This window comes from Polypterus senegalus, chromosome 7 (assembly GCF_016835505.1).
Source record: "Polypterus senegalus isolate Bchr_013 chromosome 7, ASM1683550v1, whole genome shotgun sequence".
Lineage (NCBI taxonomy): Eukaryota > Metazoa > Chordata > Cladistia > Polypteriformes > Polypteridae > Polypterus > Polypterus senegalus.
The window spans coordinates 101,529,060-101,551,586 of record NC_053160.1 but is presented as its reverse complement, the minus strand read 5'-3'; the positions used below and the strand labels follow the sequence as shown (position 1 = coordinate 101,551,586).

The following is a 22,527-nucleotide window of genomic DNA, read 5'->3' as shown; positions in this document are numbered from 1 at the left end:
AATGTCAGACCTGCAGTTCCCAAGATGCACATATTGAGGTCTGTCTGTAAGATAGTCCACAATCCATGCCACAAGGTGTGAATCTACTCCCATCTCAGTCAGCTTATCCCTAAGGAGCAGAGGTTGGATGGTGTTGAAGGCGCTAGAGAAGTCCAAAAGCATAATTCTTACAGCACCACTGCCTCTGTCCAGGTGGGAGAGGGATCGATGAAGCATATAGATGATGGCATCCTCCGCTCCCACCTTCTCCTGGTATGCGAACTGCAGAGGGTCGAGGCGTGGCGGACCTGTGGCCTCAGGTGGTGAAGCAGCAGCCGCTCCATGGTCTTCATCAGATGTGACGTCAGAGCAACAGGCGGAAGTCATTCAGCTCACTAGGACGTGATACCTTTGGGACAGGAGTGATACAAGATGTTTTCCAAAGCCTTGGGACTCTCCCCTGTTCCAGGCTCAGGTTGAAGATGCGCTGTAGAGGACTCCCCAGTTCCAATGCACAGGCCTTCAGCAATCGTGGCGATACACCATCTGGACCCGCTGCTTTGCTGGCACAAAGTCTTTTCAGCTCTCTGCTCACCTGGGCTGCTGTAATTGTGGGTGGGGATGTCTCACCTAGCTGGTATCAGCAGAAGGATGGTTGGAGGATGCAGTACTCGAGGTGAGAGTGGGTTACTGTGATCAAACCTATTAAAGAAGTTGTTCATTTGGTTTGCTCTCTCCACGTCTGTCTCGATGGCGGCACCCCGCTTCGAGCTGCAGCCAGTGATAATCTTCATCCCATCCCACACTTCCTTCATGCTGTTGTTCTGCAACTTCTGCTCCAGCTTTCTCCTGTACTGCTCTTTCGCCCTGAGCTGGACTCGAGTTCCTTCTGCACGCACTTGAGCTCATGCTTATCACCACCTTTAAAAGCCCTTTTCTTCTGGTTCAAAAGGCCCTTGATGTCACTTGTAACCCATGGCTTGTTGTTAGCATAGCAGCATACTGTTCTTACTGGAACTACAATGTCCATACAGAAGTTGATGTAATCAGTTGTGCATTCAACAGCCTCTTCAATGTTCTCACTATGTGACCCAAGCAATATATCCCAGTCTGTAGTTCCAAAGCAGTCTCTCAGAGCCTGCTCTGCCTCAGGGACCACTTCCTGAATGAGCGTGTTGTTGTAGGTAGCGCCCTCACTCTTGGTTTGTATTGAGGCTGAAGCAGAACCAGGTCATGATCTGCTTTCCCAAGCACAGGCAGTGGGGTGGCGCTGTATGCGTCTTTAACATTTGCATACAGTAGGTCGATAGTCCTGTTTCCCCGAGTGTTACAATCCACATACTGGGAGAAGGCAGGTAATGTTTTGTCCAGCGTTACATGGTTAAAGTCTCCAGCGATTAGCACAAGTGCCTCAGGGTGCTGCGTTTGTAACTTAGCAACTGTGGAATGGATGATGTCACTCGCCATCTCCGCGTTCGCTTGAGGGGGGATGTAAACAATAACAGCAATCACGTGTCCAAACTCTCTGGGCAATTAATAGGGTAATATTACTAATGTAAGGTAATGGGCAAGTAATAGAATATATAGAAATATAGAAAATAAAGCATCTAAAAGCAGCTTTGTATCGTTGTCCATTTCAAGCATCCATCCCCCATAGCTTCTCACTTCAGCTGTGCAAGTCATAGGATGACCCCCGCGCCGCTGAGGAAATTGTTTGAGGTCTTTTGAAGCACCCGGAGGACATTTTTCATCTCTTTTAATGGAGTTAGAGCCATCACCACTCCAATTATTTTGGACCGATTTCTCAACTATCACCTTGCTGTCTGCAAGTTCCCTTCATGAGCGCCAAGAACGTCTGTCCAAAGAATTTACTTCACCTTTCAAGGTGATGCATGAGATAAATAGTTTGATATAAGCCTTGTAAAAATCACACAGACGTATGCCGCAGTTCCCTTTTAAATCATGTTTGAGACATATAAAATATCTAGCCTGGGCTGATACCAAAAATGATCACATATATACAGAGCTTAACTTTAGGGTTTATTTCCGGGGGCTGTCTAAAATCAGAAAAAAGAGCAAAACCATAATTTCTTTAATTACATTGTCCTTTAGACTGAGTAATGAACCACGTCCTGTACATGTTGCGATGCCAGCCCATGCCTGTCATCCCTTACACTATACAGTATAACATGTTTGGTTACTCATTTTGTAAGTATAATATAATGAAGTTATTTTTAAAACTAATACCACACCGCTCAAGAGAGAGACTCCACATGTGTTTTAGGATTTGCTGCAGTCAGTGATTTTGAATTTTTTGCTTATCTCATTTCTATCACCTAGGAGCCTTTTGACAAAGGAAAACTCTGTAAATACAATTGTGCATTTAAACGGAGATTTATAAGAAAGCACAGGAGGCTATAGTGAAGTGTGCTGGTTTAACTCGAGGCCATTAAAACACCCTTTGGCAAGCCACGGTCATTTTTTCAACTGTTTACAAAGCACATAGCCCCCCCAGCGTCTATATGAACTTCTTAGAAAAATTATTTTTTATCTTTGCATAGGATTAAATGAAATATAACTATTCTTCATGCAGACTATTCATGATTATTATAGGCGCCAAACGAGTATGATTTTAAAAAAATGGATGGCTGAATCCTTAATATTTCCAAGTTGATTCTCAAGTGCGTGTGTGAATGTGTGAGTGCATTCGTGCGTGCGTATAATATAAGAAGCAGCATTTTTTTCTATCTACGTGTACGACGATTAATGTACAAATTCATAGGACTGAAGCAAACAATAGTAGTTTTTCATACCGAAATGGGTAATCCAACAAGTAGTTTTTGTCTCGGCGTCTGAAAATTCAAACAGGGGTCTCTCCTCTGAGAATATTCAGGAGTGGCTATAAAGCTCAGGCCAGTGGTGCATTAACTCTGACATAATAAAAGTATTCTGAACTACTTACAGAAGGGACCAGCTTGTGAAATGCCTACTTTTTCGAAACGGCCTCTCTCTGTACGTAGCCGCCTGTTTTTAAAAGGCTGAGATAACGAAACATTTTTCCTTTATAAACACTCATTTAGACAATCGGTTAGAGAAAGGCTCCAGGAGCTTACTGTAACAGTGTTTTCATTCATTTCGCTAAATATAATTATTTTAATACAGAATAGTAACCGAAAATCGGGGTGATTTTAGATGTGTGAGTAATATAATGAAGTTATTTTTAAAAGTAACCCCACACCGCACAAGAGAGACAGATTCCACGTGTGTTTTTGGATTTGCTGTGGTCAGTGATTTTGAATTTTTTGCTTAGCTCATTTCTATCACCTAGAATCCTTTGGACAAAGGAAAACTCTGTAAATACAGTTGTGCATTTAAACAGAGATTTATAAGAAAGCACAGGAGGTTATAGTGAGGTGTGCTGGTTTAACTAGAGGCAGGGGATGTAAGAAGCCCTTTTTGCACCTCTGAGGTTCATCGAACTAAAATCATGTTTTTAAAATCAGCAGCTTTAGCTCATGCTAGTGACCTCATAAATGGGAGCCAACAGCTCAGCACGCTTGTATAGCTCACAAAATAGCAGAGCTAATTACTCGATCTGCTTAAACTAATGATCAAATATTCAGGTAATTCTTAATGAAACACTAAAGCGTTAGTAAACAAAAATACATGTTCAGTAGCCAAGGAAAACGACCGGCTGCTTTAACATGAAAATAAAGCATCTAAAACCATCTTTGTAAAGGTCCAATTTTAAAACATTATAAGAAAAATCCTTGTTTCCAAAAGAGTTCTGCCCATTTTTCCAACAGTTTTCTTGACCGATCTTTGGAAGCATCAGTGCCTTTCTGATCACATCCACCCCAAACATAGCATAGAACTTAATTTCTGTACTCATTTTAAATGATAATAGCCAGTATAAAGTCCCTAAAGGAACTGGAGACATCTGATATCTTCTATCATATATGTTTTCTTGCCAGCCCAAGTCATTCAGATTCTGCTTACAACACAAATGTACGATTATCTTTTCTCAAATGGCCAAATCTTTGGCCTGCTAATCATGAAAAAATCACATTTTATTCTCATGACACTATTTGCATATTTTATTATACCTACTTAACTTTTATCGACATTTATCTATCTCTATATTTATTTTTCTGTATCAGAATGTAGTTAATTTGTTTTGGGTTCAATAGATGTAGTTTTCATATTTTCGATTCTTGTTTTCTTTTTTTGACATCTTTGAGTCCCCTTTTTGTTACTTCGCACCCCCTAGCGGAGTCAGCCCACAGTTTGAGAAACACTGTTGTAGGGTTTTATTTGTAAAAAACACTTTGCGGCATTTCAAGCTAAGTTAGATTCCCTTGGTTATTCATCCATCCATCGGTATTCCATTTTTGTTATAAATTGTATTTAGTCTCTCTTTATTTACTAAACATTTTATATGATGATTAGAAAACAGTTATCTTGTTCAGGCTTTAATTTAAAACAGCATTTTCATCAACAGGTTATAACCACTTTGGTACTCAGTGGGTTTTGTATAATACAAAGTTTTAGAAATTCTGTGAATGCTTGGTAGTAGCCTTCCATTTTACATCAGTTATGAACCCCTGTAAATAAGAACGGTTATAGCAGGTTATAGGAGCCTATACTCTACAGGGCTGATGCTTAGGCTTTGGACACGTTAGGCCAATCAGGATGGAAAATGTTTTTAGTGAATAGTTACATCATATCTATTATATGCGTCAGCATAAGGATTATAATTTTACTAAAACAGTGAGGTTTTATTCTTTCTTTTTGTTAGTCCAGGTGACATAGGACAGCTGTCATTGAAAACTGCTTTTCCCCTCTGTTTGTGAAAAAGCATCCTTTGTTTTAGTAGCATTCAGGGTCCTTTGAAGCACCCGGAGGAAATTTTTCATCTCTTTTAATGGAGTTTAAGATCACCCTTTTCAGAGAGCCATCTCCATTCCAATTATTTTAGACCGATTTCTCAACTATCACCTTGCTGTCTGCAACTTCCCTTCCTACGGCCCCAGCCTGTTCATGAGCGCCAAGAGTGTCTGTCCATGGAATTTACTTCACTTTTCAAGGTGATGCATGAGATAAGTAGTTTGATATAAGCCTTGTAAAAATCTCACAGACGTATGCCGCAGTTCCCTTTTAAATCATGTTTGAGACGTATAAAAAGTCTAGCCTGGGCTGATTGATGTCTGATACCAAAAATGTTCACATATTTACAGAGCTTAACTTTAGGGTTTATTTTCCGAGGGCTGTCTAAAATCAGACAAAAGAGCAAACCCAAATTTCCTTAATTACATTGTCCTCCTGGCTGAGTAATGAACCACGTCCTGTACATGTCGAGATGCCAGCCCATGCCTGTCCATGCCTGTCATCACTTACACTATATACTATAACATGTTTGGTTACTCATTTTGTAAGTATAATATAATGAAGCTTTTTTTAAAAGTAACACCACACCGCTCAAGAGAGACAGATTCCACGTGTGTTTTTGGATTTTAATGTAAGTTTGAACTGTGATTCCAAGAGTCAACAAGTGTCTGCAATCTTCTTGAATACGAGTCAAAGGACCAGGGTTTGTTCAGGGATCACGGTCAAGGGCAGAGTTAAGCTAGACATTGTTATTCTAAAATAAAACATTGACTTGCCCTTATCACAAAGATAAGGCAGTAAAAACTAAAATTTATAAATACTAAGTCACAGAGGAGATTAAAAAACATCTTAAGACCGGATCAACAAGGGACCTACGTGTTCTGCAGTATATTATCAGCTAAACTGTCATCTATGTAGACAGTTCCACGGGATTGTAAAGAGTTGGGGAAAACATTATTTAACATCTGCTAGTATGAGGCCGGTTATTGTTAGAATCTTATCTGGCACTAAAAGTGAGGTTTGTGTTCCTCCTAATTAAGGAAGAACATTAAATATTGGAGTTTAGAATATGAACTAGACTGATAGTCTTGATGGTAAGGACATTTGCGTCAAAATAATTAAATTAATAAAGTTAATTATGAAGTAAATAACCACATGAAAAAGTGGAGTGATTACAATTTGAAAAAACTGCCATGATGTATAAAAAACATTTGAAATAAATAATAAGCTTTTTTGACATGCGCAGTCTGGAATAGTCTGAATGTGTCTTAAAGAGTTCATTTTAAATAAAACTTAAAAAGGCAAATTAAAAATATTAAACCTGAATAAAACACAGAAGTATCATTTAATGATATCAATTAGGGTTAAGTATTATCAAGCACCAGGATCTATTTATAAGGTTTAGTTATAAACAAAATGATTGGTGGCATTTTGCTTTGAAATTAACAATAGTTTGATTGAGCTTTAAGAATTAGAATGCAAGACAAACCTTTACGCTGTATAACAAAATGTTGCTTTTCCAATAGGAGTATCTCGGATTTCTGTTTTATATTAACCTTTTGACAAGAAGCCCCTGGTCAGGGAAATATACCACCTACAGTGGTGTGAAAAACTATTTGCCCCCTTCCTGATTTCTTATTCTTTTGCATGTTTGTCACACAAAATGTTTCTGATAATCAAACACATTTAACCATTAGTCAAATATAACACAAGTAAACACAAAATGCAGTTTTTAAATGATGGTTTTATTATTTAGGGAGAAAAAAATCCAAACCTACATGGCCCTGTGTGAAAAGTAATTGCCCCTTGTTAAAAATAACCTAACTGTGGTGTATCACACCTGAGTTCAATTTCCGTAGCCACCCCCAGGCCTGATTACTGCACCACCTGTTTCAATCAAGAAATCACTTAAATAGGAGCTGCCTGACACAGAGAAGTAGACCAAAAGCACCTCAAAAGCTAGACATCATGCTAAGATCCAAAGAAATTCAGGAACAAATGAGAACAGAAGTAATTGAGATCTATCAGTCTGGTAAAGGTTATAAAGCCATTTCTAAAGCTTTGGGACTCCAGCGAACCTGACAGTGAGAGCCATTATCCACAAATGGCAAAAACATGGAACAGTGGTGAACCTTCCCAGGAGTGGCCGGCCGACCAAAATTACCCCAAGGCGCAGAGACGACTCATCCGAGAGGTCACAAAAGACCCCAGGACAACGTCTAAAGAACTGCAGGCCTCACTTGCCTCAATTAAGGTCAGTGTTCACGACTCCACCATAAGAAAGAGACTGGGCAAAAACGGTCTGCATGGCAGATTTCCAAGGCATAAACCACTGTTAAGCAAAAGAACATTAGGGCTCGTCTCAATTTTGCTAAGAAACATCTCAATGATTGCCAAGACTTTTGGGAAAATACCTTGTGGACTGATGAGACAAAAGTTGAACTTTTTGGAAGGCAAATGTCCCGTTACATCTGGCGTAAAAGGAACACAGCATTTCAGAAAAAGAACATCATACCAACAGTAAAATATGGTGGTGGTAGTGTGATGGTCTGGGGTTGTTTTGCTGCTTCAGGACCTGGAAGGCTTGCTGTGATAGATGGAACCATGAATTCTACTGTCTACCAAAAAATCCTGAAGGAGAATGTCCAGCCATCTGTTCGTCAACTCAAGCTGAAGCGATCTCGGGTGCTGCAACAGGACAATGACCCAAAACACACCAGCAAATCCACCTCTGAATGGCTGAAGAAAACCAAAATGAAGACTTTGGAGTGGCCTAGTCAAAGTCCTGACCTGAATCCAATTGAGATGCTATGGCATGACCTTAAAAAGGTGGTTCATGCTAGAAAACCCTCAAATTCGGTGAATTACAACAATTCTGCAAAGATGAGTGGGCCAAAATTCCACCAGAGCGCTGTAAAAAACTCATTGCAAATTATCGCAAACGCTTGATTGCAGTTATTGCCGCTAAGGGTGGCCCAACCAGTTATTAGGTTCAGGAGGCAATTACTTTTTCACACAGGGCCATGTAGGTTTGGATTTTTTTTTCTCCCTAAATAATAAAAACCATCATTTAAAAACTGCATTTTGTGTTTACTAGTGTTATATTTGACTAATGGTTAAATGTGTTTGATGATCAGAAACATTTTGTGTGACAAACATGCAAAAGAATAAGAAATCAGGAAGGGGGCAAATAGTTTTTCACACCACTGTATATTGAAAATGAATAGTGCCGACATGCTAACTAATAGATATAATCTAAGATATTTTCGAATATGGCCCTGGGCACTACCCCGATGATTCTGACCAACTAAAGGGTCTGCACTTAATTGTCCAACTTCCTGCGGGTGCTATGGATCTTGTAATGGAGACTGCAAAAGATTCTATAATCTTTACTCTGTAATGGTCTATATGACGGAGATCTAGCGCCTGTGTCCGCAGTGTTAACCAGTCATAGGACATGATGTTCAAAATTCACCTAGGGTTTTTCAAAAGAGATAGGACGAGTGCGGCATGTGTTCTGTATTCTGTTTTCTGTATTAACTATTCACAGTGATCATAACCCCGAGACCTTAGGTTTTTTATGCCGAAGTACCTTTCTCAGACCCGAATAAGAGACATCCATCAAAATGCTCTTGACAGTTTCCTCAACCAATCAGGCTGGTTTGGTTGCTTTGGAAACAGTTGAAAAAATGACCGACATATTCGTGGCTTGCCAAAGGGTGTTTTAAAGGCCTCTAGTTAAACCAGCACACTCCACTATAGCCTCCTTTGCTTTCTTAAAAATCTCCGTTTAAATGCACAAGTGTATTTACAGAGTTTCCCTTTGTGATAGAAATGAGCAAAAATTTAAAATCACTGACCACAGCAAATCCAAAAACACACGTGGAATCTGTCTCTCTTGAGCGGTGTGGTGTTACTTTTAAAAATAACTTCATTATATTATACTTACAAAATGAGTACCCAAACATGTTACAGTATATAGTGTAAGTGATGACAGGCATGGGTTGGCATCTCGACATGTACAGGGCGTGGTTCATTACTCAGCCAGGAGGACAATGTAATTAAGGAAATTTGGGTTTTGCTCTTTTGTCTGATTTTAGACAGCCCCCGGAAAATAAACCCTAAAGTTAAGCTCTGTAAATATGTGATCATTTTTGGTATCAGCCACCAATCAGCCCGGGCTAGATATTTTATACGTCTCAAACATGATTTAAAAGGGAACTGCGGCATACGTCTGTGTGATTTTTACAAGGCTTATATCAAACTACTTATCTCATGCATCACCTTGAAAAGTGAAGTTCATTCCATGGGCAGACGTTCTTGGCGCTCACGAACAGGCTGGGGCCGGAGGAAGGGAACTTGCAGACAGCAAGGTGATAGTTGAGAAATTGGTCTAAAATAATTGGAGTGGAGATGGCTCTCTGAAAAGGGTGATCCTAAACTCCATTAAAAGAGAAGAAAAATGTCCTCCGGGTGCTTCAAAGGACCTCAACCAATTTCCTCAGCGGCGTGGGGATCATCCTATGAGTTGCACAGCTGAAGTGAGAAGCTATGGGGGATGGATGCTCAAATTATCTGAATATTTGATCATTAGTTTTAGCAGAAAGAGTAATTAGCTCTGCTATTTTGTGAGCTATACAAGCGTGCTGAGCTGTTGGCTGAAAGCTGACTGGGGCTGCAAGGAGGGCGCAGACATCCATCAAACTACCCTTGACAGTTTCATGGGCATGCAGGTGGTTGTGGGGTGGGAGTGGGTTCAAACAATGTCAATGTCAATTTATTTATGTAGCACGTTTAAAAAAACATAGTAATGCTGCGGCCAAAGTGCTTTAGAATAATAAAATAAAATTAAAAAAAACCAAAAACAATAAACAATAAAACATAAATAGTAATAAAATATATGAACATAAAACAAGATAGATAATAAACAGAAATAATGTTATATGATCACAAAGAGGAAAACCATCAGTATTACTGAAGGTCACTGAATGCAAGTGAAAAGAAGTGCGTTTTTAATTTTGTTTTGAACTGTTCAATTGTAGATGACTCCTTAATATGATGAGGTAGAGAGTTCCACAGGCAGCAGCTGCAAAGGCCCTGTCCCCCTTGGTTTTACATTTGGTACAAGGGACAACAAGAGACAACTGACCAGAAGATCTAAGCACTCTGGATGACTGGTGTAAAACACACAGTTCAGATAAATAGGCAAAGATAGATAAAATAGGAGAAAAAGTGTCATACTTCCTTGCCCCAACCAGAAAGCGAGCGGCAGCATTTTGGACCAACTGTAACCTGTGTATCAGAGATTTGTTAATCCCAGAATACAGCGAATTGCAATAATCGAGGCGAGAAAAAATAAAAGCATGAGTAGCTTTCTCAAGATCTTTAGAAGATAAAAAAGACTTTATCTTACCTAATAGACGAAGTTGGAAAAAGCAACTCTTGACTACAGAATTTACTTGTTTCTCAAAAGAGAGGTTACTATCAAAGGTAACACCAAGATTGCGGACTTGAGGTTTGGAGGAGGCAGAGAAAGAGTCGAGAAGTCCAAAACCAATTTGGGCTTTAGCTGATGGATCCACTATAAGCACCTCCGTTTTATTTTGATTTAGATCAAGAAAATTATTGGCCATCCAGGATCTTAGTTCAGACAGACAGTTGTGGAGTTGATTTGTTGCAGAATTGCAGACGGGAATATAAACCTGAGTATCATCAGCATAGCAGTGAAAAGAAATGTTAAATTTCCTAAAAATCGCTCCAATAGAGTGAAGGTATATAGAGAATAAAATAGGGCCCAAAATGAATCCCTGAGGAACACCATATTTAAGAGGAACAGTAGATGAAAAAGAGGAATTTAAAGTCACTGAAAAGTGTCTACCAGTTAAATATAACCTGAACCAGTTTAGAGCAGCCCCTTTAATGCCAAGAAGATGTTTGAGCCGCATCAGCAATATTTCATGGTCAATGGTGTCAAAGGCAGCGGACAGGTCAAGGAGGACAAGGACTGCCACATCGCCTGAGTCAGTAATAAGAGAGATGTTGTTGAACACTTTCAGGAGTGCCGTTTCAACACCATGATAACGCCTAAAACCAGATTGGTGGGTCTCAAATAAATTATTGGAGTTAAGGTGATCGGCCAATTGATTATAAATAATTCTTTCTAGAATTTTAGCCAGAAATTGGAGCTGGGAAATTGGACGAAAGTTGGTTAAAACTCCAGGATCTAATCCTGCCTTTTTAGATGGGGGTGGACTGCAGCATGTTTAAGAAATGAGGGCACAACCGCCAAACTAATAGAATCATTTATAATGGCTAGTAAAGATGGGCCCAACACATCAAAGGCTTCCACTAAGAGACGTGGTGGTACAATATCGAGGGGGCTGGAAGCTGATTTAAGGGTGTCAATAGTTCTTTTTAGCATTGAAAGTGAGACTTGATCAAAGGAATCTAGAACAATGTCATGATTAACAGTAGGAAGTTCATAACCAGTTTGAACAATGCCATGGTGGATAGTATCAATTTTGCTGACAAAGAATGATAGAAACTGCTCACATGAATGAACAGTGCTATTTAATCCCATCATAGAATGGGGCTGAATGGCCACATTAATTGAATTAAATAAAACTCTAGGATTGTTTGAATGGCGGGATACTAAATCAGCAAAGAAGTCATGTTTCGATTTCTTAACTTCAGCCTGGAAATTGAAAAGAGAAAACATGAATATCTGTTTAGAGATAGTCAGTCCATCTTTTTTCCAACGTCGTTCAGCAGTTCGACAGGCACGGCGCAGTGATCGCATAGTTTCATTTAGCCAGGGAGCAGGTCTTACCTTATTATTGCCTATCTTGGGCGGAGCAATTGCGTCTAAAACCGTTTTACAGGAGGAATTAAATTTTATGACAGAATCATCAATATCATTATTTTGGTCATGCATATAAAGACTAGAGAAAATGGTTTTAAAATCAGATATAATGGAAGAATTTAAAAAGCGTGAGCAGCGTGGTGGACGGCTATTAGTCGGGAGATCAACAGTAATATGCAGATCCATCATTACAGAAAAGTGATCAGTGAAAGAAACATCACATAAATCAATACTATTCACTGAAATATCACGAGTAAGAACGAGATCAAGGGTGTGACCGAGAGAGTCAGTTGGCGTATTAATATGCTGTATAAAATCAAATGAGTCCAATAGTGATAAAAAGTCTTTGACCAAAGGTTTCGATTGACAAGAAACGTGAATGTTGAAATCACCAACAATAAATATTTTGTCATGGGAGAGGGTGATATCAGCCAGGAGATCAGAGAATTCAGAAATGAAAGTATTATTAATTACAGGAGGTCTGTAAACCAAGGCAAACAACAAAGAAGGGGAGCTACACACTTCAAAGCTGCTAAACGGATCCCTTGTAAGGCTCAGACACAAGAACATACTTTTAAAAACAGTGGTAATGCCCCCACCACGACAAGTCAGATGAGGAGAGTTTAAAAATGAATAACCTGATGGAACCAAGTAAGTAAAACATGAAGAGTCACCATTTGAAATCCAAGTCTCAGTGATGAAGAAGAAATTCAGATTATTTGAGGTAATAAAGTCTTGCAGAATAAAAGTTTTATTAGACACTGCTCTCACGTTCAAGAGACTAGCATTGATAGAAGTAGAAGACCTCATTGCAGGATGAGCACAGGTGAGTGTGCGAAGATTAGCAGTGTTTACTGCCTGATTGCACACCGAGAAAGAGTGATGCTGTCTTGAAATGGACAAATTAAATCCAGTGTCCAGCGCCCATTAATCAGTGATGGATTCCTGAGCAGGAGAAGATGGGTCATAGAAAACTCGCAGGCATCGGGAAACAAAGCTCTGGGACTTGAGACGTCGTTGTTTAACAGCAATTCCGGCTCTTTTCCCACGATGGCGGCGAGTGCGTTTGCGTCTCCGAGGAGCATTCAACTGACTGATACAGGTGAACACCGGCGTCCAGGTGAAGAAGTCAGGAGATAAATAAAACAAAGGTGGAGGTTCACAAAAAATCCAATCAGAAGATGAAAATTGAGAGGAAACTAGGCCAGAAAATATGTTAAGTATAGACTCCCGATCATAGGACAGTGATCGTTGGGATGAAATAAAACATAAAAACAAAGTTAAAACAAGAGACGAGCAGACGGCCAGCCACACCAGTCGGTGCCGTCTTGATCTGATTTTTGTGAAGCAGGGGGCAGACATCCATCAAACGGCCCTTGACAGTTTGTTGAATCAATCAGGTGCAGGGGCGAGTTTCAAGGAGGGGGCAGACATAGCTGGTCTTGGTGTGTCTGATTTCTTTCTCTCTCAGTGTGCCTATTGTTGCGGCAAGCTGACAAAAGAATCTGTCTCTGAGATCATAAGTCATAAAGCAAAGATGAGATAGATATTTTAATTTCGTGTTCATATTAAAATCATAGATAGAACCGAAGAAAATGCATCGCTTTTTTATACCGCACTTAGAGAAGGGCTTTCAGCAGGGAGCACATGTCCTCTGGAGAGAGGATTGGGAAGTGTGGGGAGGCCGACCGTCAGATGCTGCCTCACCGGGGGCCGAGGCAGTCCCTTCAGGCCGACAGAATACGGATTGAGAACGTGACTGGACTGGTCCAGGGACAACCTTGGGCATGTCTAATCTTCTTGGGCTTGGGCTTCTTGGGCTTGTCGAGGTAAAGGCTGTAACCTGCCCGGGCTTGTTTTTCAGGAGAGGGGGACTGGGAAGTGGGCGTGGGGCAGTGGTGAGTTCAAGGACGGGGTAGACATCGATCAAACTGCCCTTGACAGTTTCCTGGGCAAGCAGGTGCCGGGGTGAGTTCAAGGAGGGGACAGACATTCATCAAATGGCCCCTTGACAGTTTCCTGAACCAATCAGGTGCCGGGGGCGGGTTTAAAGAGGGGTCAGACATCCATCAAATTCCCCTTGACAGAAAGGAGAACCAATCAGGTGGAGGGGGCGGGTTCAAGGCGGAGTTTGGGCGGGGACAGGGTGCCCTTCACCCATCCGCCGCCAGGGGGCAGTGCCAAAGGGGCAGGGCTAGGTCACGTGAGGAGCCGGGACTTTCCGGCGTGACGTCATCAGATGTGATGGGGCCGGTATTGCGTCATAAGGGTGGTGCTTAAAGGTCATTAATCATTTTGATTGACAGTTTGACAGAAGGTCCCAGGCCTATACTATTGAGGTGCAATAGAGGATGACACAGAATGAAATCATAGAGCATCCAGGAAAAAGCAGCTGGTTTAAAAGCAGTAGACTTGACGTGCAAATAAAGAGCGAATGTAGAGAAAAGAGCAAACTTTCTACCTTTCAGTCTCTCTTTGGCTCAACTTGCATTGAGTTATTTGGAAACTTACCTGAGACCCCACCACCAATGTGAATGCCCATGGTGACTCCAAGACCAAAGCCCAGGTTTATACTTAAGTAGTTACCATAGGAACCACCTCCCATGACCACCTGAGCAACTGAGCCTAAGCCAAAGAGCTGTGGAGAACAAAAAAACACAGGCATGAAAAATTACCAAGGGATGGGAGTCAGTAACTTCAGCCAGCTAAAGTTACTTCCTTTACACTTAAAAATAAAGGTGCCAGAGTGGTTCTTTAGAGAGACACCACTGGGGAACCATTTTTGGTTTCTAAAAGACACTTCCACATAAAGTTCCAGAAAGAACCTTTTTTATTTAGGCCTGTAACAGGCTCCATACAGTAAATAACCATAACTAGAACATAAATAACCATAAATAGACAACAACAGATTTGTGAAATACCAATGGGTCATGATTTTAAAATGACTCTTACCGCAATAACTCAGGTTCTGCATATAATACCACAGGCTAATTCCAAGTTTTCAAAATCTGTTACCATCCTGCTATAGCCTACCACACATTAAATATTTCAGGTTTTATTTCTACATATTAGGAAGTTTTTTTAAAGCACAAAGAACTAGCTTCATATATAAAGATACCTTCCCAGAATTAAATGTTTGTCAAGTAATGATTCTATGAGGAACCTCACAACCCAATAAAGAACCTTACATTATTTTTAAGAGTGTAGGATTAGTTTGGTGTTTTGATATTAGGGTTATCGTCACAATAGTATCTTGTGCTCAGTAGCATGGGGCACTTACTTTGGTTAATTTGTATTTCATTAAAAATTACACCAAGCAAGTTTAAAGATCAAACATGAAATGCAAGCCTTAAACCTATTGATCACATCCATTTTAAATTGAAGGAGATGTTCAGGAATGTTGATTCATGTTCTTAGACATATTAAATATGTCCTTATTCAAAGGAAAATTCCATTTTTTGAAAGAAGTAAGGGTGTCTTTGCTTTATTATGTAATTTATTTTCACTCCTAGGAACATGTTCACTGGTAGCTGGTTTCCTGAAAGTTAAAGTTGTCCATTTATTTTCATAGTAGTTCTAACCTGTTAATTTCATTTTTATGGTTATGCTATTTTCAACAATCATCTGTCACACATCTCTACTCAATTGTAGTTCATAACACATCACTTGCCAGTCATTACTACTCAATTTTCCCTCAATATGCATCACTTGTGAAGGTTATTATCGTAAACGAAAACTAAAATGAAGACCAAAAAGATGAAGACCAACTAAAATGAAAACCAAAACTATTAATAAGAAAACTTTTTCATAAAGAAATAAAATAATTGGAAATGCCAAGATGAAAAACAAATCTATATGAAACTCTTAAAATACCTAAAAACACTAGGTGAAATAAAATAAAAATAAAAAAAAAATAGTGAGGAGGCCTTTTTAACACCTTTACGATTAACTCAGGATAACTGGAATGGAACTAACATTTTTACCTCATAGCACCAGAGGTTCAGGCTTGAACTTACGCTGTATTGGTTACTGAAAGTAATAATGACATATATCCAGTATTCAGTTGTGCAACATGTAGCCTTCCACCATTGTTTCTAATAAATAGCTTCATCTATAGATGTTAAATTGTGTACTTTTTAATTTTCACAAGAAGGTAAGCACTCCCAACTATTAGTAACAAATCAGTAAAGCTACCGGGTGGTACAGTTTTTGCACTTTCCTTTGGAGAACTCACAGTAACAAAGGCACAAACTATGTTCTCTTTTTAATGTTTGTCTTTTAAACAGGGTATTCTAATTGCTATCTTTTAAACAAATAATTTTTAATGTGTTCATTTATTCAAATAAATTTTGCAGAGGAGGCAGAATCTATCTTAGCATCACTGAAGTAAGGCAGCAACCAGTCTTAGATGGACTGCCAGTCCACTGCAGATCATGTTAATGCACCCAAATTCACTGAAAGTGGATAAATATAGAGCTGGTAGTTGATATAACCTGCCAGCTGATGTACAGTAACACATCTCTTTATTTTAATAAAAAAAATCCTGGGATGAGACAAGACTTTTTAGCCTGGGATGAGATGTGACTTTTTAGTCTCGGATGAGACGTGACTTTTTCAAAAAGACACTTTCAAGTCCCGCGAGATGAGATTTTGTGCCAAGAGATTTAACCACACCTGGGGCCGGAAATGAAAGACAAAGAGTAGATGACAAAGTAGAACGTCGTAAAGAATTCAAAAATAACGTGATACACATGCAGAACATGTTAGAGATAATAAAAGTACTAAAATTTGAAAGTCTCAAAAAAATGATAGTAAAGATTGCATTAGCACAAACAATTATTACTTGACGAAATAACGGAACAGCAAAAAGAGCTTGAATATTAGATTTAAACTTAGATCGTCTAATTCGTGTTGCCATCAGGGAAAAGTAGTGTTTCTTTCCAATGAAGAGGCCTATCCGTGAGAATTAAAAGATTTGTTGTTTGGTGAAAGTGAAATCCACATACATGAGCAGCAGAGACACAAAGTGGCTGGCGCGTAGCACAGACTGGGGGGGCTGGCAAGCAAAGTGAGCAGGGGGCAAAGCCCCCTAGTGTAGTCTAAAATAAAAATGAATGCCTAATATTTAGTACAGCAGTTTCTAAAAGTGAATATAAAGAAGTTAGCTGTTGTAAAGAGATAATGTTTGGATGGTTTTGTTACAATATCCAGCAATAAAATAAAGTAATCATAGTACACTTACAAATACTAATATGTCTGACTTTCCATTCAGGATTTCAGGATACTTGCTTTATCATTTGCAGGGTCACTTGCTGAACGAAAGTCCTTCTTGACAGCATAGGGTGTCAAGAATACAAACCATCTCTGGATGACAAACCAATCCAGTCAATTTGTCACATGGCACCTTTACTTATGCCAATCATTCTACAGACACATGGGGAAAACATGCAAACTCCGTGCCATCACTTTCAGTAACCAAAATAGTGCATGTTCATTCCTCCACACAGACCCTCACCAGGCTGAAATCAAGCCTCAAACTCTGGTGCTGAAAGGTATGAAAACAATCTCCATGCCTCCTCACCAGACACTTTAAGAACATCTGCACCAAATAACATGATTAAAACTAAATGTACAGTGTGTATAAATGTTTTCACCCAATTCAGCATTGAATCACAGTGGGCCTAATTTGACTTTTATGACACTTATCAGCAGAAATAAACTCTTTAATGTCAAAGAAAAAACTGATCTCTGCAAAGTGATCTAAATTAATTACAAATATAAAACACAAAATGACTTTGCAGTGATCTGTTTTACTGTTTATCAATGTAAAAAATCAACTCTGTTTCAGTGTTGCATAATAATAAAAATGTGAAACTTCCAAAAAAGTGAATATTGGCATGGTTCCTGTCAACAAATTACAGACAATCGGACAAAAGCACATGCCTGCGTGATTCTACCACTGGAAAACAAGCAATATCTCTGTGAAATCATAGTCATGTTTATGAACTAACACAATAATTGTTGGGAAATAGTATACTTCTGTTGCAAAACAGTACAGATGTTTTTTTTTCTCCCGAGTGGCTAAAATAAGCTTCAGTAACTGACACGGTAGAGGTTGATCAGAACAGCTGCCATATTCATTAAAAAATATATATATATATTTGACAGACAATTGAATAAACCAATGATGTTGCACAAACAGCTCATTTACCTAAATCCCACCCCAATCCCACTTTCATGTCCACTTCTCAACTTTGACTGGTTTTCTAAAAAGGGATAAAAGTGAAAAATAATGAGGGAGAAATACTGATGTGATGTATAGTAAATGAAAAGTGATGCATTATGAACTACAAATGAGTATTGATTCATGAGGAAAAATACACAATGAGTGAAAAGTGATGAGTGACTAGTAAAGAATGATACATGACACAGATTAATCTTGATGCTTGATGACAGGAGGAGTGAAAAATGACAATGTTGTAAAATGAACAATGAATCAGTCTAAAAATGCATACCAATGCTCAACAGAGCAAGTTTGCTACTTCTAGTGTGGAAAACTTGGATGTGTTTGACTACAGGACCACATTTTCCAAATTTCTTCAGTTTCCCAGTTGAAGTTACTTTTTAACGGTGTGCTATATATGCATGCATGTCAGCAAGCCCAGTACTGGACAGCTTCCATAACAGATGGAATAAATGGACTTGGGAGAATTAATTGACACTTAAATGCATAACAGCAAAAGTGCCCAGTCAGAACAATTTTGTTCCTAAATATTTTACAGCTTATGTACTGACAGTTCCAGCAGGTGTTGAATTTGGATAGGAAAAAAAGCCAAAACAATATATTTTTTCTTCTTATCTACCCTTTAAAGGCTCATTAATCCCATCTTTGAATCTGAATTGCTTCATGTAGAGGTTTTTCTGTAGCACACATGACACTATGATATGATATGACATTCTCCAGCTATCCAATGTGCCAATGAAAACCATAATAAGCCACTGATTTGTCAACTTTATTATAATGAAATTAAGCGCCTGGGATTTGTGTTCTGTTGTTATGTGAACAACACAAATATTTTTTAACCTGTTGCTAATCTTTACATACTAGTTGCTTCACAAGGAGAAAATGGATCAACTTTGTACAGAAAATGAGACAAATCTGCTTCTTGTGGATCAGCCAATGGCAGGAACAGAGAAGTCTATTGACTTTTGGATAAATATTTTACTAGAAGCAAGGCATGACTGGTTTGACTTTGATGTTTTTACCTGGTTTAACTGCCACCTATGACCTGATTTTGTGAAAAATAGAAAAGCTGCCCAGGATTCTCAGGGAAGGATTGGGTTACAAAATATGAGAACAGTAGACAGGCTTACAGGGCAATGTCTACTTTGAGCAATATTCTTCTAGTTTAATGAATAAACTACAACAACGTAAGAATAGTAAAGGTAGATTATAAGGAGTAAAGTCAACAGGTATTACGGAGTGAGGTTAAGGTGCAGGACAGGGCAAGCACATGTGACTACAAGGTTTCTTTGGACTTTTCCTCATATGAGGTTTGCTTCATGCACAAGAAGCTGTTCCTTGGGCAAAACGTATGTGATTTAAATGCAGAGCCAGGAAAAAGCCAAAAAGCTGAACAGTTTGGATGCTTAGGATATCAAACAGTGGGTGAAACATGCATGTAGGAGTGAGGGATGTCTAAGGAAGAGCTAAACGAGAGGGACACATGGCTCACAGATGACTGAAACCAAGGATGTGCCTGGTTTGATTATATCTATTTCAATATCTTACTAATTATTAGTAGTAAAAAAAAAAGCTAAAACTATGAGAGCTTAAAATTGCAGTTGCTTTTAGGCCGAACTGCTAACTGAATTAACAGTAAGTGTCTGGCACCTGATCTGCAATATGCAACATACAGTATAAGTTGGAAATCACTTCTTTGAGTCCAAAAAAGTAAAAAAGTTAAGTTTAGCATTATTCAGGCCCCTTTATTGAGAACATTGTGCTAAAATGCTCTAAAGATTTACAATTACAACTTGTACATGGGGCGGCACGGTGGCACAGTGGTAGCACTGCTGCCTCGCAGTTAGGAGACCCGGGTTCGCTTCCCGGGTCCTCCCTGCGTGGAGTTTGCATGTTCTCCCTGTGTCTGCGTGGGTTTCCTCCCACAGTCCGAAGACATGCAGGTTAGGTGGATTGGCGATTCTAAATTGGCCCTAGTGTGTGGTGGGTGTGTTTGTGTGTTTCCTGTAGTGGGTTGGCACCCTGCCCAGGATTGGTTCCTACCTTGTGCCCTGTGTTGGCTGGGATTGGCTCCAGCAGACCCCCGTGACCCTGTGTTCAGATTCAGCGGGTTGGAAAATGGATGGATGGAACTTGTACATGTTCCAACTTTTAATGGTTTGGGTACAAGCAGTTTGAGGCACTTGCTCAGGCTGACACAGTGAAAGATTTATGAAAGCTGAGCTGGAGACTAAAGCCTCTTGAAAAGTGAGTGCCTGAACTTGATAGGGTGTGGCCAGTGAAGATGTCAGTCTTTGTAAAGCTCAGAGACAAATTTATTGAAATCTTCATATGCTTCTAATATCTGCGGTTGATACCACAGAAATGAAAGGGAGATAAAGCTAAAAAAAAAAATACTCTACTGATTATATCCATGCTTGTTAATAGTTTAATGTGTAGAACATAGCAGACACCATCCTCAAATTCAGAATATTTTCAATAGGTTAGAAATTAAAAAAAAGTGTTTGTATTCAACTCTCAATAAACACAAGGGAGACACAAAGCAGACAGAACATACCCAAAAGAAAAAAAAACCTGATATATTTCTAGGCCTTCCTAAACAGGACATCAATCCATTATCTAAGTAGTAGAAATAGGAGGCCCTCAAACCCACCTCAATTCCAAATTAGAAACTACTTTATCTTATCTCCAAAACCTGTTTCTGCAATCCTCTGTCCTTTCATCTTCAGGAAAGGTGAAGTCTTGCCCAATACTAATCTCATGACTCCAAGTTCAAAGGAGTACAGATAAAGCTTTTTTTTTCTTTTGAGACTCAGCTAGGGTATATGTCTGAGTTAAAACCTTCTGAATACCTTTGGAATAAGGAACACCCTATGGAACTCCTGAGAGCATTCTTTTGGAGTTCTGTCGATGGGCTGAAGGATGTCCTGTATCACTGAGTACTAGATCACCTTTAAACAGCCAGGTAACCCCCATAAAGACCGTTCACAACAGTTAATAGCAGTTGAGCCGACAGAGTGCCTAAGATGTCGTGGCTGCCACTTTCCTACTTAAGTGGCTTCTTGTGTAATTATGTCTTAGGCACTCTCCATAACAGACAGACAGACAGACAGATAGAAAGACAGACAGATAGAAAGAAAGAAAGAAAGAAAGAAAGAAAGAAAGAAAGAAAGAAAGAAAGAAAGAAAGAAAGAAAGAAGCTTTATTTGTCCCCAGGCTTTTTACAGAAGCTCTTTAAATAAAAAAGTAAAGAGTTAGATAGAAAAATAAATACATACACACCCACTATAGTCTGAACACTCACCAGAATAAATAAAAATGAAGAAAATGAAAAAGAAAGAAAACTGTCTGACTAGACAGTCAGTCATAGTGAGATATTATGTAGGCATATTGCTCTTGGTATAAAAGAGCCTCAGTAGCATTTCTTGACACGCTTCTGCTGAATGATTTATAGGCTGAAAGTTTGTCAAGGATAGGATGTGCACCATTGTTCACAACGGCACTGTTTCATTTGATTGAATTAAGTTAATTCCTTCCTTTGCTACGACTTCCAGGGTGTTCAGAGTATGTTCCGTAATTGAGCCGGCCCCTTTAACTAACTTGTTTATTTTGGTGTAGAAGATGTGAAGAATGCTATTGCTCACATTAAAAGAATAAAGCCTCCAGAGAAACTTATGAGACCAGTCTAGCCCATCATTGATATGGTCCCCCAGGTAGTTGTAGGAGTGGACCACCTCTACATCCACTCTCTGAATGATGAAAGTGAATGAAAAAAAAATAACCAGTTCCTTGGTTTTGCGGATGTTAATGTGCAGACTATTTTTTCAACACCAAGAAACAAAATTCTCCACCTGACTTCTATTCTCTGTCTCATCTGAGTCATCTGAGAATTTCTGCAGTGACATGATCTGGTGTTATAATTGGAGGTGTACATAATGAATGAAAATGGAGAGAGGACCTTGTTCCTTGTTATGCTCTAGTGTTGAGTCTCACAAACTACATTCTGCGCAACAGGAAGTACATTATCCAGGACACCAATGGCTCATCTAACTGCATATCTCTAATCTTAGCTCTTAACAGGGATGTCTGGATGGTATTGAAGGCACTGGAGAAATTAAAAAAAAACATAATCTTCACAGTGCTGCCAGCTCTGTCCAGGTGAGAATAAGCTTTATGGAACAGATAGACAATCACGTCCTCCACTAAACTCTTTGTTTAATTGCAAAGATGCAGTGTGTCCATGTGGTCTAACATAGGTGGACATATATAATCCAGGAGCAGCTTCTCATATGTCTTAATGATGTGACACATAAGTGTCACTGGTCAGTAATCATTAGGTGAAGAGGCATCTGCCTTCTTTGGGACATGAACAGTACTTAATATTTTTCCACAGCAATGGCACTTTCTGGATCCTTGCCAATCGATTGAACAGGTGACAGAGGTCACCACAAAGCTGGTCAGTACAGGCCTTAAGAACTTGAAAACTGACTCCATCTGGTCCTGTGGCATTTCTTGTGTGTACATTCTTCAGTTGCCTCCTTACTTGTTCTTCAGT

At 39.3% G+C, this 22,527-nt stretch overlaps 1 protein-coding gene across 1 annotated transcript in view; it reads right to left on the bottom strand.

Moving 5' to 3' along the window:
• The window catches only part of aqp7 (aquaporin 7), a 157,133-nt gene that overhangs the window by 128,241 nt on the left and 6,365 nt on the right, over nucleotides 1–22,527 (bottom strand). Inside the window, exon 2 of the mRNA XM_039757955.1 lies at nucleotides 14,240–14,366. Coding sequence (XP_039613889.1) covers nucleotides 14,240–14,366 — 127 coding nt within the window. The remainder of the gene's footprint in view (nucleotides 1–14,239; nucleotides 14,367–22,527) is intronic.